Source organism: Podarcis liolepis, assembly GCF_965112155.1.
Source record: "Podarcis liolepis genome assembly, chromosome: 8".
In the NCBI taxonomy this organism is placed as follows: Eukaryota; Metazoa; Chordata; class Lepidosauria; order Squamata; family Lacertidae; genus Podarcis; species Podarcis liolepis.
Genome location: NC_139560.1, coordinates 1466975 through 1482703, shown reverse-complemented (window position 1 = coordinate 1482703; position 15729 = coordinate 1466975). Strand labels below are relative to the sequence as shown.

Here is a 15729-nt window from a genome sequence, read left to right as displayed (position 1 = left end):
AGGAATGTAAACAGAGTCCTGTGACTTCAAGAGCACTGCACAGTGGCCCAAACAGAAACTAAAACCCGCATGGGCATCTCTGCGGGGCCCCTGACAAGGGGCCACACTTTGAAACCTAAGCGGGGAGGCCCTTGCGCTAGTCCAGCGTAGGAACCTGCCTGGTGTAGGGCTTCGGGGAGGGTCTTCTCGTGAGCCGGAGGCGCTTTGGGGCTTTGTTGAGGCTGCTCAGCTTCCCCACCTAACAACTAACACATGGGGCAGCACAGCAGCCACCTCTTTAGCCTCGACTGAGCAGCCTCCACAAGGTCCCGCTGCGCCTCTGGATCATGAGGAGACCCCATAGCATCTTTGGGCTCTGGGGAGGGTCTCCTCGCAAGTCACCCGCCACTTTTGGGTTCCTGGCACCACATGTATGTGCTATCGCATGCAACTGGGGAGTTGCAGGGGTCTCTTTCTCTTCTTTCTCCCTGGGATGCCTCCCATCTCTAAGCTGTTAACAGGACCCGGGCATCCTTGCGACCCACTGCACTCGCTGTGGGAGGCAGCCTGCCCCTCCTCCCCATGGCATCATTGCCAGGCTCCTCACCTCACCTGGAATTGAGGTCATGTTCTTGGGCTGCGCTGCAATTGTTTTGGATCTCACTTCTAGGGCTGTAAATATTTAACAGGCTTGCATTGTTGGCAGAGCAACTGTGTCACTGGTGTAGTTGGCTGCCTGCAGGGGATCTCCTGTGAGCAAAACGTCCGCTCCGCCAATGAGAGAGCTTTCTGCAGAAACCTGTAGCAGTCTTCTAGTCTTCTCCCATGGGCGAAAGGCCCTTTCGCCTTATGGCAGAGAGTTCCCCAGCTGCTGTGCCTTGAGTTGCGGGTCTCCCTGCCTGGAGAGGGCCCCTGTATCCTTTGCCTCACGTAGACGTGCTTCAGCCCTCGCTGTTGCGATGAAGAGAGGCTCAAACAGGAGGGAGCATGAAGGAAACCGTCACAGATTGTGAATGGGGGATAGGTAGAGATGGCCTTGCTTCCTCAAAAACAGCAGCTTGGAGCTTTTGCTGGAACTGATGCGCAGGTTTACGGCACATCAAAAGAAGCTCCCATTTCCACATTATGCAATGAACCTATGGAACTCATGGCTGCAGGATGCTGTGATGGCTACCAACCTAAGTGCCGCTAAGAAAGGAAGACGCAGACAGGGGAACTCAAGGCAGCAGCTAAGTCAACACCCCCTGATATGCCAAAGTGCAACCTCTGTTCTGGGGACATGTTCAGCCCCTGAGTGCCAGAAAGTGTGGGGCTGGGTGGTGTGGGGGTGGGGGAGAGATTGCCCCCTGCGACCCCCTCCAGACCGCCCCTGGCCTGTTTGGCTTGCCACTACTTAGAGGCAGGCTGTGAAGCTCTGAGGATCATTGGCCCCACCCAGCAAGGCAATTCCTTTGGGTCAGTTTCTTCTGTGAAGACCTAGGTTTGAGGGGTGTTTGGGGCGAAAGGGGGTGCGAATGCTGGGAAGGAGGTGAAATCTGCACCCCAGGGGTGCTGGGGCCTCAGCAGGCCCCTTTCCTTTTTGGCCCCTGGCCGTTGTTGCTGCTTTATATTTTAAAGAACCAATCTCAGAGCGGTTTACAACACATTAAAGCATCAAATAAAACAATACAGAATAAAAGACACTCAAGCTTCAAGGAAAATATTTCCAGATCCTACTCTGAGTGGCTTTTTGCTTTCCCCAGTTGCCAGCCTGGCATCCAGATATCTCCACGTGGTCACAATTGGACCCGAGCCAGTCGCAAAACACAGCTGGGGAATTTCTAGCACTGAAAAGCACAGGTCACTTTCAGCTTTTGGAGTGGGGGGGGGGGTTTGGCAGAAAAAGTAGGTAATGAATTAATTTTGGTGGTGACAAGAACGCAAAACAAGTTAGCACATTCTCTTGTTTTGCATTGTGACGCTGCTGTCTGCAGCTGGCCTTGCCCCCCCCCCCCGGTTCCAGCACCTCCCCTCTTCTCCGCTGCTCCCTTCTGACTCCAGGGTGGCCTTGAGGGGGCTCAGCACCCCCTTCCTTGAGGCAGCAGGGCCCTTGCAGGAGGGAGAGGCGGGGTGCTGTGGGGGAGCAGGATCCCGTTTCATCCGCTCTCCCCAGCCGAGGGCGAGGAGGAAACTCAATCTGCAGCGCTCTCTGAAGAAGACCCACAAAGCATGTTTTCCTAGTGCTGCTGCTCCGGAACGGAAATAACTCCTTGTATCTGTTACACAACCAAGAGTTGGACCGTGCCATCGGCGGTGGCCCTGGGCACGGCAGAGGGACGCTTGCTTGCTTGCCTGCCTGCCAACCGCTTCTTCCTCTCCTCCTCCAGAGGCGCCAACCTGCTGGCCGTCAACTCGGATGGGAACATGCCGTACGACCTCTGCGAGGACGATGCCACGTTGGACTACCTGGAAACAGCCATGGCCGACCAAGGTGGGTGCTGTCCTCTTGGGCTATTCGGAAGCAGCAGGGAGAACCTTCTGACGGCAAGAGCTGTTCAGCGGACTCCCTCGGAAGGGGTGGCCTCTCCTTCCTTGAAGGTTTCTCAGCAGAGGTTGAATGGGGGGCATCTGTCATGGATGCCACGGTTTCTGCATAGCAGGGGTTGGACTAGATGGCCCTCTGGGTCCCTTGCAACTCTTAAGCACAGGAGTGTTTTACCAGGGCTGCTGTTGTAGTGCAACGGCATCTGGAGGTCCAGCGCTGAGGGCCTTCTGGCGGTTCCCTTGCTGCGAGAAGCCAAGTTACAGGGAACGAGGCAGAGGGCCTTCTTGGTGGTGGCACCCGCCCTGTGGAATGCCCTCCCACCAGATGTCAAAGAGAACAACAACTACCAGACTTTTAGAAGACATCTGAAGGCATCCCTGTTTAGGGAAGCTTTTAATGATTAATAGGTTATTGTATTTTAGTGTTTTGTTGGAAGCTGCCTAGAGTGGCTGGGGAAACCCAGCCAGATGGGCGGGGTATAAATAATAAATTATTATTATTATCTGGAGGGCCACAGGTGGCACAGAGGGGGCTATCGGTGCCCACTAGCCAGGATGCATGGTGCTGACAATGCCAAGGCTGCAGGTTCGATCTTTGCATGGGACAGCGGCCTCTTCCTGTTCAGGGAAGTTTTTAACGTGTGGCGTTTTAATGTATTTTTAATCTTTGTTGGAAGCCGCCCAGAGTGGCTGGGGAGACCCAGCCAGATGAGCGGGGTACAAATAATAAAATTATTATTATTATTATTATTATTATTATTATTATTATTATTATTATTATTCCTGCCTTCGAGGGGTTGGGAGGGGTTGGGAGGGGTTGGGAGGGGTTGGGAGGGGTCCCTCCCAACTCCCTTCCAACTCTACAATTCCATGGTTTTGCTCGGCCTCCACAGCTGGAGGAAACTGCAATAGGGGAGAAAGTGCTCTTGTGCGCAGCTTCTGCTCGCTGGGCCTGATCCGGCAGGCTCTCCCGGTGTTCTTAAGGAGCAGCCGGAGCCCTGGTGGAGGATGTGTCTCTGGGCAGGTCCTTGGTGCCCTTGCCGGAGGGGCGCTGCCCTGCTTCCTCCTCCTGGCGCAGCAGCACCCCCCTGCCAGCCCGCAGTGGGCTGCTTTCCATTCACCCTCTTCCTCTCCATCCTCAGGTATCACTCAGGACACCATTGAGGAGGCCCGTTCCGCTGTGGAGCGTGCCATGGTGGATGACATCCGTCGGCTGGTGAAGGAAGGCGTGGACCTGAATACGCCGCTGGATCACAGCGCCACCCTGGTGAGATGGGTGTGCAGGGCCTGGCTTTGAGGCGGTCGGTGGGAGCAGGGACGTCTCCCCCCCTCTTGCTCTAAGTGCTGGCATCTCCTGTCCCCCCACAAAGCCCAGAGAAATTGCCAGGCCCAGGATCTTTCTTTCAAGGGAAGGATGGCAGAATATGTAAGATTTAAGGGCACCTGAAGGGCACAGTCCCAGCCCACAAAATGCAGTCCAGTGAGTCTGCCTGATCTATTCTCTGCCTCGGTGTTGACTCTGCCCCTGCTGTTTCAAAGAAGAGGGAAACGGATCAGGTGGTGTTGAGCTCCAAGCCAGGAAAGCTTTTCACTTAATTGCTTATTTCCTAAAATTTATACACCACTTGATTGATTTAAAAACAGCAATAACTCAATGCAGTTTGTGAAGAAGATAAAACAATAAAATTACCAATAAGAAAAATCAACAACAATACAGTGGTACCTCAGGTTACAGACGCTTCAGGTTACAGACTCTGCTAACCCATAAATAGTACCTCGGGTTAAGAACCTTGCTTCAGGATGAGAACAGAAATCATGTGGCCGCAGCAGGAGGCCCCATTAGCTAAAGTGGTGCTTCAGGTTAAGAACAGTTTCAGGTTAAGAACGGACCTCCAGAACGAATTAAGTTCTTAACCCGAGGTACCACTGTAATATAAAACTTTCAAAAATTAAAAACAGCAGTAGACCAAAGAGCAGATTAACACTCGCACCGGCTTTCTGAACATCTGAGTAGACTTGTATGAAGAAGAATGTTCTTAGCAGGTGCCGGAAAGGGAATAGCAAAGGCCCCTGTCTGGTGTCAATAGGCAGGGAGTTCCAAAGTGTAAAAAAATCGAGTTCTTACCAGCTGTTATGTGGCGCCTGCAAATCCGCCGTGAAATTGGTTTGAGCATCTCTGTGGGTTTAAGGCAGCGGACAGGCGATCCCACCCAGGTCTTCCTCACCCGAAGCCGCAGCTCAGGCTGAATTGGTGGGACGTGGAGTCTGCGCATGCCTCCGCGTCCTGCCTTGCCCTTTCCTTACTGCCCTCTCTGCCCCGCAGCTGCACATCGCCTCTGCCAACGGCTACCTGGAGGCAGCCGAGCTGCTGCTGGAGCACAAAGCCAGCATGAGCGCCAAGGACGACGACGGCTGGCAGCCCCTCCACGCGGCTGCTTGCTGGGGCCAGGTGAGTGCCAGAGGGCTCCGGAAGGAGGAAATGGGGGGCCGGGGGCCTTGCAGAAGCAGCCTTGGCATGGGGAGCAGCGGGCGCTGGCAGACGCTCCTCCAGGGCAAGGTGCTGCCCCCCAGTGGCCAAGGCTGCTCTCTGCAGCCTTTTCCTGGCAGATCGTTGACCATCGTAATCCCATTAATCTGAGTCCGTCTAGAGACCAGATGGCCCTGGTGATCCCCTGCTCAGTTCGATAAGCCAGGGATTTCCTAAGGCAGCTGGCGGTAATGCAAGCAATTAGCCAGCCGTTCCGGGCATTGGCAGAGGCCGCCGTGGGTATGGGAGCTCTGCAGGAGGGGTCTGGCGCTGTTTGCTAGAGCAATCCCAACACTGGGGAAGCCATGGGCAGGTTCAGGGTCTGCAAAGCCAGCACTCTGCAGAGAGAGGATGGGCAGAGCTGAACAGACCGCAGGAAAAGTAATAATAATAATAATAATAATAATAATAATAATAATAATAATAATAATAATAATTTATTATTTATACCCCACCCATCTGGCTGGGCTTACCCAGCCACTCTGGGCGGCTTCCAACAAAACATTAAAATACAATAATTCATCAGACATTAAAAGCTTCCCGAAACAGGGCTGCCTTCAGATGTCTTCTAAAAGTTTGGTAGTTATTTTTCTCTTTGACATCTAGTGGGAGGGCGTTCCACAGGGCGGCGCCACCACCGAGAAGGCCCTCTGCCTGATTCCCTGTAACTTGGCTTCTCGCAGGGAGGGAACCGCCAGAAGGCCCTTGGCGCTGGACCTCAGTGTCCGGGTAGAACAATGGGGGTGGAGATGCTCCTTCAGGTATACAGGACCGAGGCCGTTTAGGGCTTTAAAGGTCAACACAAACGCTTTGAATTGTGCTCAGAAACGTCCTGGGAGCCCATGTAAGTCCAAGGGGTGGGGAAGTTTTTACAGGTAAGTTGATTCTTTTCCAGTGACCTGAAAGAGTGCCAGGAAACAGGAGAAGGTTGAAGCTGCAAGGATGACATTCGGGAGAAGGGAAGACTCTTAAGGGCCCTGAGACTCATCTCAGCTGTAGAATAGCAGTTCTGCCCTTCTGGAAGGGAGCGGGAAGCAGACCCCCCCCCCAGACTCTGAATGCATTACTAAAGTAACACAGGAAGCTGCCTTAGCTTGTTGATTCACCTAACTCAGTCCTGCTTTTACTGACTGGCAGTGGTCCCTCAAGGCTTTAGAGAGGGAGTCTGAATGTGGCTTAAATGTTGGAAGATGCAGGGCAGGTAAAAGAAAGTCCTTCTTCATGCAGCGCCCAGTTAAACTCTGGAACTCCCTCCCACATGAGGCAGAGATGGCTACAAACCTAGATGGCTTCAAAAGAGGATGAGGCAAATTCATGGAGGAGGACTGTCAATAATAATAATAATAATAATAATAATAATAATAATAATAATAATAAATTTATTATTTATTATTTATACCCCGCCCATCTGGCTGGGTTTCCCCAGCCACTCTGGGCAGCTTTCAACAGAATATTAAAATACAATAGTCTATTAAACATTAAAAGATTCCCTAAACAGGGCTGCCTTCAGATGTCTTCTAAAAGTTCGGTAGTTATTTTTCTCTTTGACATCTGGTGGGAGGGCGTTCCACGGGGCGGGCGCCACTACCGAAAAGGCCCTCTGCCTGGTTCCCTGTAACTTGGCTTCTCGCAGGGAGGGAACCGCCAGAAGGCCCTCGGCGCTGGACCTCAGTGTCTGGGCAGAACGATGGGGGTGGAGACGCTCCTTCAGGTATACTGGACTGAGGCCGTTTAGGGCTTTAAAGGTCAGCACCAACACTTTGAATTGTGCTTGGAAATGTCCTGGGAGCCAATGTAGGTCTTTCAAGACCGGTGTTATGTGGTCTCTGCGGCCGCTCCCAGTCACCAGTCTAGCTGCCACATTCTGGATTAGTTGCAGTTTCTGGGTCAGTTTAAAAGGTAGCCCCACATAGAGCGCATTGCAGTAGTCCATGCGGGAGATAACCAGAGCATGCATTCATATTCAGAAGCATTTCTGTCTCCAGCTCTGGAGTCAGAGCAAAGTCATTATGGCTAGTAGCCCTCTATAGCTCTCTCCTCCAACCCGCTTTTAAAGGCCACCTAAGTTGGTGCCTTTGGGGTTCGAATCTGGGACCTGGGTGCTGTGTTCTGGATTAGTTGTAGTTTCCGGGTCACCTTCAAAGGTAGCCCCATGTAGAGCGCATTGCAGTAGTCCAAGCGGGAGATAACCAGAGCATGCACCACTCTGGTGAGACAGATGGCTTCTAGCCAGGATAGCTCTGCTCTGCTTCCACGGCTGGAGGCAGCAGTGCTTCTGAATCTCATTCCTGGAAACCCCAGGAGGGGAGAGTTGCTCTTCTGCTCAGATCCTGCTTGTGGGCTTCGCATTGGAGCATCTGCTTGGCTGCTATGAGAACAGGATGCTGGACTCGATGGGCCGATGGCCTGATCCTGCAAGCTCTTCTTATGTTCATATGTGAGGCGCCATTCCTCCAATAGCCAGAGGTACCAATTGCCCTCACCTTCCTGCCTTGCTGGTGAACTTCCTGGGAGGCCTTGGCTGGCTGCTACTGAGGAGACAGAACAAGGTGGACCACCCCCATTGTTCTGCCCAGACACCGAGGTCCAGCTCCGAGGGCCTTCTGGTGGTTCCCTCATTGCGAGAAGCAAAGGTACAGGGAACCAGGCAGAGGGCCTTCTCGGTGGTGGCGCCCGCCCTGTGGAATGCCCTCCCACTAGATGTCAAAGAGAACAACAACTACCTGACATTTAGAAGACATCTGAAGGCAGCCCTCTTCGGGGAAGTTTTTAATGTGTGACATTTTTATGTACCGTATTTTTTGCACCATAACACTCACTTTTTTCCTCCTAGAAAGTAAGGGGAAATATCTGTGCGTGTTATGGAGGAAATGCCTACGGGTGGCATGCCTACGGATTTTCTTCCTCTAAAAACTACGTGCGTGTTATGGTCGGGTGCGTGTTATAGAGCGAAAAATATGGTATTTTTAATCTTTGTTGGAAGCCGCCCAGAGTGGCTGGGGAAACCCTGCCAGATGGGCGGGGTACAAATAAATAGTTGTTGTTGTTATCATTATCATTATTATTATTAGAGCTGATCCCAGCAGCCTGGCGACTGTCTCACCCTGTCACGGCCGCCTCCCTTTGCTAAAACCTCTTCTCTCCTGCTGGCAGATTCACCTGGTGGAGCTGTTGGTGGCTCACGGAGCAGATCTCAACGGCAAGTCGGTGTTGGATGAGACGCCGCTTGGTGAGTAGGTTGGGGTGTGTGTATGTGCATCAGAAGTGGGGCAGCTGCTTTGGCTTCCTGGGTCCAGGCCCGTTTTATTTCTGTTGATGCTGACGGCTGCGGTGCAAACGGCGAAGAGCTTTCAAGGCCAAGAGAACAAGGACCTTGCTTCTTTTTTGCTACTCCACCCCTTCCCAGGGCAGAGTCTTCTCCTGCTTCCTTGGGGCTGGGCAGTGGTGGTTGCACTCTGGAAAATCCTTAGTGCAAACCTCAGCAGGGAGAATCTCATCTTATTGCATCCTATGCCTTCTGTCAGTGTGCAATTTGGGGGCAGGGCTGTAGCTCAGCGGCTGAGCCTCTGCCTTGGGTGTCTGCATGCAGGAGGTGCCATGTTTAGTCCCCAAGGGCATCTCCAAGTAGGGCTCAAAGAGACTCCTGTCTGAATCCCTGGAGCAGCTGCTGCCAGTCCGTGTAGGCAATATTGAGCTAGGTGGACCCATGGTCTGACTCAGGGCAAGGCAGTTTCCTAATCACATCATTCCAAGAATTCTGTGGATACAGTACTAAAATATTGGGCACGCCTAAATCCCTGAACACAGGGATGCGGGTGGCGCTGTGGGTAAATCCTCAGCGCCTAGGACTTGCCGATCGCATGGTCGGCGGTTCGAATCCCCGCGGCGGGGTGAGCTCCCGTCGTTCGGTCCCAGCTCCTGCCAACCTAGCAGTTCAAAAGCACCATTAAGTGCAGGTAGATAAATAGGTACCGCTTTATAGCGGGAAGGTAAACGGCGTTTCTGTGTGCTGCGCTGGTGCTGGCTCGCCAGAGCAGCTTGTCACGCTGGCCACGTGACCCGGAAGTGTCTCTGGACAGCGCTGGCCCCCGGCCTCTTAAGCGAGATGAGCACGCAACCCCAGAGTTGGTCACGACTGGCCCATACGGGCAGGGGTACTTTTACCTTTACCTTTAAATCCCTGAACTGCCTTGCAGCTACTGGATGAGGCAGTGAGAGAGAGAGAGGGAGAGGGAGAGGGAGAGGGAGAGGGAGAGAGCAGGCTCCTTTGTGTAATAGTAATAGTAATAGTAATAGTAATAGTAATAGTAATAGTAATAGTAATAGTAATAGTAATTTATTATTTGTACCCAGCCCATCTGGCTGGGTTTCCCTAGTCACTCTGGGCGGCTTCCAACAAAATATTAAAATACAGTAATGCATCAAACTTTAAAAGCTTCCTTAAACAGGGCTGCCTTCAGATGTCTTCTAAATGTCAGGTAGTTGTTTATCTCTTTGACATCTGAAGGGAGGGTGTTCCACAGGGAAGGCGCCACCACCGAGAAGGCCCTCTGCCTGGTTCCCTGTAGCTTAGCTTCTCGCCGTGAGGGAACTGCCAGAAGGCCCTCGGAGCTGGACCTCAGTGTCCAGGCAGAACGATGGGGGTGGATCCACCAGGTGGGTCCACTTGGGTTACGCAGCTACAAAAAGACCTTTCAAGCTGCCTGCCTCTCTCTCTGGGCAAGGTCCACTCAGGGCAATGACACTGGACGGCCAGGAGTGCTCGCACGAGATATCGCAGGAACTCGCAAGAGCACCCTGGAATTGGTGCCCTGAGTAGGCCGTGCTCCTTCCACCCCAAGCAGGGCAAAGAGCTTAAAAGCCCTTTCCACACCCCAAGCGGAAACCCAGCAGAGAAACAGCTTTCAGGGTCTCTCCCTTGCTTGAATTTAACTCGTACGATTTCTGCCAGTCCCTCTTCAATCGTGCACATAAGCAGAATTTGGCACTTAAGGTCTCTGCTCTATTTATTTTTTAAAAAGTCTCTAGTCCTTCTGACTAGAGGGAAATCTGACAGTGTCTGTCTAAATAGAATCATAGAGTCATAGAATCATAGAATTATAGAGTTGGAAGAGACCCCAAGGGCCATCGAGTCCAACCCCCTGCCAAGCAGGAAACACCATCAGAGCACTCCTGACATATGGCTGTCAAGCCTCTGCTTAAAGACCTCAAAAGAAGGAGACTCCACCACATTCCTTGGCAGCAAATTCCACTGTCGAGCAGCTCTTACTGTCAGGAAGTTCTTCCTAATGTTTAGGTGGAATCTTCTTTCTTGTAGTTTGGCTCCATTGCTCCGTGTCCGCTTCTCTGGAGCAGCAGAAAACAACCTTTCTCCCTCCTCTATGTGACATCCTTTTATATATTTGAACATGGCTATCATATCACCCCTTAACCTCCTCTTCTCCAGGCTAAACATGCCCAGCTCCCTTAGCCGTTCCTCATAAGGCATCGTTTCCAGGCCTTTGACCATTTTGGTTGCCCTCCTCTGGACACGTTCCAGTTTGTCAGTGTCCTTCTTGAACTGTGGTGCCCAGAACTGGACACAGTACTCCAGGTGAGGTCTGACCAGAGCAGAATACAGTGGCACTATTACTTCCCTTGATCTAGGAAGGATCTAGATCTTGGAAGCGAGGGTGTTGCTTGCCGTGCCGTGTCCTTGCTGCTGGGCGGAGGCTCCAGGTTCGGCAAAGGTGATGGAGGGAAGAAGGGTCTTGTCCAGAATGTCCCCCATGCCCCCGGTTCCTGACTCTCGCCTTTCCTCTTCCTGCCAGATGTGTGTGCCGACGAGGAAGTGCGGGCCAAACTCATGGAGCTGAAGCACAAGCACGATGCCATCATGAAGTCCCACGAGAAGCACAAGTCCCTGCTGCAGCGACGCACCTCCAGCGCCGGAAGCCGAGGGTACGGCATGTGGTGTGGGCTCAATGTGTGGGGCCAGAGGAGCCTGCCAGGCCCAGAAGGGCAGGGCAGGAGGAAGAGGAGTGATAGGATAGCCTATCAAGCTCAAATGAGAAGAAAGGAGATTCTGAGTTTAGGAGGAACTTTCTGGCTGTGAGAGCTGTTTGACAGTGGAAGGCTTGGACCTCTCCTTCCTGGGAGGTTGGAGGGGTTTTCCAGCTGTGATTCCTGCTTTGCAGGGGGTGGACCAGACCTTAAGGGTCCCTTCTATGAATTTATGAGTGGGGAGGCGGAGCAGAACCTCTCTGGAGGCGCTTCCCCCCCCCAATTTTTTTTATTGATTTTCCACATTTATAACAAATATAACAAAGAAAACACAGAAAAGAAAACAGATTACAATACTGAAAAAACCAAAACTCTTATTACTTCTAAAACCCAACCTAACTTTCATTGTTTTCTGACTTCCTCAAATCCCCCCTAACTGAATTTCATTGTATCACCTTGTAACAGTTCTCCAAAACCATCTTTCTAATAAAATTAACTCCTTCAGTTTACTATCATATTCTCATTTCTTAATAGTCTAAATCCATAATGCTGTACAACTCATTCTTATTCTAATCCTAAGCCTATTTGATACTTTCAAGTGACTTCTAATTATCTTAGGTAAAGGTAAAGGGACCCCTGACCATTAGGTCCAGTCGCAGACAACTCTGGGGTTGCTGCGCTTATCTCGCTTTACTGGCCGAGGGAGTCGGCGTACAGCTTCCGGGTCATGTGGCCAGCAGGACTAAGCCGCTTCTGGCGAACCAGAGCAGCGCACGGAAACGCCATTTACCTTCCCGCCGGAGCAGTATCTATTTATCTACTTGCACTTTGAGGTGCTTTCGAACTGCTAGGTTGGCAGGAGCAGGGACTGACCCCGTCGCAGGGATTCGAACCACTGACCTTCTGATTGGCAAGCCCTAGGCTCTGTGGTTTAGACCACAGCGCCACCTGCGTCCCAATCTACTTATATTACAGTATTTAGCTAAATAATCTTTACATTTCTTCCAATCTTCTTTCTGATTGCGGATTCTCCCAGTCAGGTCGGCCAGCGCCAAAAAGTCCAACGTCTTCACCTGCCATTCTTCTGGAGGCTCTCTTTGCTTTGAGAGACTTGTGCAGAAGCGGTTCTCACCCCTTCCCTGCCCCTCTTTCCCTCCCTCTCCAGGAAAGTGGTGAGGCGAGTCAGTGTGACCGAGCGCAGCAACCTCTACCGCAAGGAGCACGAGAAGGAGGCCATCGTCTGGCAGCAGCAGGCCGAGCAGCGGGAGAGCGAGGGGGAGGACGAGGACAGGCAGACGGACGCTGAGCTTCAGCCACACATCTTGGTGAGGGGGGGGCCTGATCCTGACTGGGGGGGGGAGTTTAGCCCCTGCCCTTTTGAGTAGCCGTCCGTGTTTGCTCTCAACAGCCATGCCGCTCTGTTGGGACCCCTTGTAATAACACCCCCCCCATTTCTATGTCTCCCCCCACAATCAAAACAGCCTCAAAAAACGAAGCAGCTTTGCCTTCGAATCAGCTCCAGCTTGAGTTTCAGTTTAATTGGAGGACTTATTTTTTAATTACTGTATTTTTTGCTCTATAAGACGCACTTCCCCCTCCTAAAAAGTAAGGGGAAATGTGTGTGCGTCTTATGCAGTGAATGCAGGCGGTTGAGGTCAAGGCGGTGGCCGCCCCTCTGCCACCGCCATGCTGCAGAATCAATGTCCCGAACATGTAGTAATTAATTAATTAAACTGTCCCAGGATTCATTGAAAAAAATCTGTTAACCTTAGTCTAGCTTCCCCAGCAAGAAGGATTCTGATCTCTTGGGGAAGGTCACTTAACATTTTCCCTCTGTCTGTTCTCGGAGTCTGTCCTTGCGCCCTGCGGTGGTGGTGGGGAGAAGGTGCCATGGCATCATCCTTCCTCCCTCTGTCCTGGCAGGACGCTGAGCCGGCCATCGTCGTGGAGCCTGGGGAGCAGCTGTCCGAGAGCAACGGCTCGGCCCACCCCAAGCACCTCTACTCCAAGCGCCTGGACCGCAGCATCTCCTACCAGATGGCCACGCAGGACGATCCGCCGGCTGGGCTCAGCAAGGAGAAGGCGCGCCACACCCTGGCCGACCTGAAGCGCCAGCGGGCGGCTGCCAAGCTGCAGAGGCCCCACGCGGAGGACTTTTCGCTGGGCCCTGGCGAGGCCCCCAGCCTGGACTCGGAGCACAACTCTGTGTATTTCACGGCGGCCAGCGGGGACCCTCCGCTCCTCAAACTGACCGCCCCGGCGGAAGAGACTCCGGTGGAGAAGAAGCGCTGCTGTCGGCTGATGTGAGCTCGGAGGGAGGCTCTCCTCTTCCTCCTCGACACCCTTTGAACCAGGCCTTGCGCCCCTCCTGGCTGTGCCTGGTGGGTGCCCGGCGCCTCTGGGGCTTGGATGCAGCAGCCTAAGCCAGCTGCTCCCCAAGGGCTTGTCTGCGGGAGAGGCAGCACCCTAGCCTGGCGGAAAACCACAGCTCCCCGCGGTCACCGGTGCAGAAATATCACCTGCCAAACTACAGTTCCCTGCGTGTTGGTCTCTGGAATGCGGCAATGCATGCTAGGGTGCGCAGTCCCAAGGGAACGGCTTCTCTGTGTTGGAGGAGGCGGCTGTCGGGCAGTTTGGGTGCTCTTGTCAGTTCTGAAGGGAGAGTCCCTGCGTTGCTGTCCTGGCAGGTCTTGGGGATGACGAACAAGGAGATTCTGCTGCGTCCATTGCGCTGGTGCCCAGGGCGCAAGTGGAGGCCAACGCCCTTGTCCCGGTGCTGTTCCAGTGGGCTGCTCTGCCCTTGCACAGGGAAGTGGCGGCAGGTTGTCGCTGCTCCGGAATCGCCTGGAGGAGGCCAGGATTCCTGGGGAAAGGGGACACACGGAGGGAGGGGACCTGAGCGCCTCTGCAGGATCCGGTTTGCCCAAAATCATGCTGAATGTTCTCTGCAGAGTTTTCTGTGTCTCTGAAATGAGTGGGTTGGGTGTTACAAGGGAGCTGGGGATTGTACTGCGCCACTTGCCATCCCGGCGGGAAAGGGGGCAGGAGGGGGGAGGCACACCAACCCTGCCCAAAAAGGCTGTGTGTGGGGCGCCCCTTTCTTGCTCTGTCAGGCCCCCCCACATGCCCTTCTCCTCTTCCTCGGAGCCGATCCGTAGCAGAGAAGAAGTGCGTGCCCGGAAGTGCCAGTCGGGAAAATGGGTTTCTCCTTGGGCAAAGCGGCCCTCAGCTGCTGGAGAGTGGGGCCATTTCTGAGACTGGGGCAGTTGAGGGGGCACCTGTGCCTTGGCAGATGCGAGGAAGGTAAGGGGCTTCTCCCCATCGCCCTTCGCTCGAGTCCAGCCCTGGGCGGGTCTGGCAGAGCCGGTGTCTGTGTGCGTCCTGGTCCCTCTGGCCTCTCACTGCCCCTCACAGCCCCGACAACGGTGACCGCAAAGCGTCCCCGGCTGCTTCTGACATGGACAGGGGAAGCAGCCGCTAATTTCCTGCTGCCTTAGACGCAGCCCCGGCCTTCTGCCGCTCTCCTGCTCCTGGGTGGAGGCTGCGCTAGCTGCGGAGCTGCTTGCTGGCCCCCTAGCCGGCAAGTGGACAGGCCTGCCTCTTCAGAGGGGGGCTGCCTCTTGGGCAAAGCGCTCCTGTTTTGATCATGCCTGGCTGCCTTCAAAAGGCAGTTGCAAGCCTTGTGCCTCGAGGATGTTTCTCTCTGTCTTTACCATGTGGCCTTCGCCAGCCTTTGCACTCCAGCCCCCATCCGCCCCCAACCGGGCTGAGATCCAGGGGGCAACCAGCTGGCAAAGGCTGCTTGTGGATTTTTCTATTACCTTTTGTACCCTCTTTTGTCTTAAAAAATTGACAGTGTTTTTCTTCTTCTAATGACTTGTTTATATTTTTCATCCTGGTGTTCCCTCCCCCTGTCTTTGATAAAGCAATAAATTCAGTGACCTCTCTCTCTCTCTCTCTCTCTGAGCATCCTCGTCAACCCACCGAGGGCTGGCCACAAGATGGGGTGGGTGCTGGGAATCCGCCCCTCTACCGAGGACCATCTTAGGTGTTTTCGGCCTTCCTTCCCCTCTGCACATGCCCAGGAGACAGCTGAATTCCTGCCAGGAGCTTGGCTGTGTTGCATCTCTCCTCCCCCACCCCAAAGGGAAAAAAGAATTCCCAGAAAAAGAAAGAGGGAGAGGAGATTTTCCTCCCCACCGTTCCCCTTTTTCAAGAGAGCGCCTTTGGGTCTCCTCTCCTGGGGATGCTTTGGTTGTGATTCCCTCATTGCAGGGAGTTGCACCAGGTTAGGGCGGTCCATGCAGCCCTCGGGCCTTTTTGGGGGCACTCGGCAACATTTGATGCCCACCCCCAGTGCTGCCATCCCAAAGCCAGGTAAGCAAGGTGCCAGGGCTTGGCAAGGAGGCACAAGGCTCTGGTAGGGTCTTGGAGCCCTCCCTCCTGCTTCCGAAGGCATGGAAGGGCCAGGCACAGGGTCTTCTCAGTGGTGGCACCCACCCTGTGGAACGTGCTCCCTTCAGATGTGAAGGAAATAAGCAGCTATCTTATCTTTAAAAGACATCTGAAGGCAGCCCTGTTTTGGGAAGTTTTTAAAATTTAATGCTGTACAGTGCTGTCTCGGGTTAAGTACTTAATTCGTTCCGGAGATCCTCCTTCTTCCTTCCCAAAGACTAGCTCCGCTTTCCATACTACTACTACTACTACTAATTTATTAT

General features: G+C 53.3%; 1 protein-coding gene and 1 long non-coding RNA gene across 3 annotated transcripts in view; one reads left to right on the top strand and one right to left on the bottom strand.

Annotated features, from left to right (window-relative positions):
- PPP1R16A (protein phosphatase 1 regulatory subunit 16A) overlaps nucleotides 1-14958 on the top strand; it is a 52675-nt gene extending 37717 nt beyond the window's left edge. For both annotated transcript variants that reach the window (XM_083516795.1, XM_083516794.1), the window contains exons 5-11: nucleotides 2346-2449; nucleotides 3645-3769; nucleotides 4826-4951; nucleotides 8183-8258; nucleotides 10840-10969; nucleotides 12177-12336; nucleotides 12935-14958. In XM_083516795.1, the coding sequence (XP_083372921.1) occupies nucleotides 2346-2449; nucleotides 3645-3769; nucleotides 4826-4951; nucleotides 8183-8258; nucleotides 10840-10969; nucleotides 12177-12336; nucleotides 12935-13318 (1105 nt within the window). In that variant the 3' untranslated portion in view covers nucleotides 13319-14958. The remainder of the gene's footprint in view (nucleotides 1-2345; nucleotides 2450-3644; nucleotides 3770-4825; nucleotides 4952-8182; nucleotides 8259-10839; nucleotides 10970-12176; nucleotides 12337-12934) is intronic.
- The window catches only part of LOC310713255, a 258239-nt gene that overhangs the window by 232087 nt on the left and 10423 nt on the right, over nucleotides 1-15729 (bottom strand). The gene's annotated exons all lie outside the window — the stretch shown is intronic.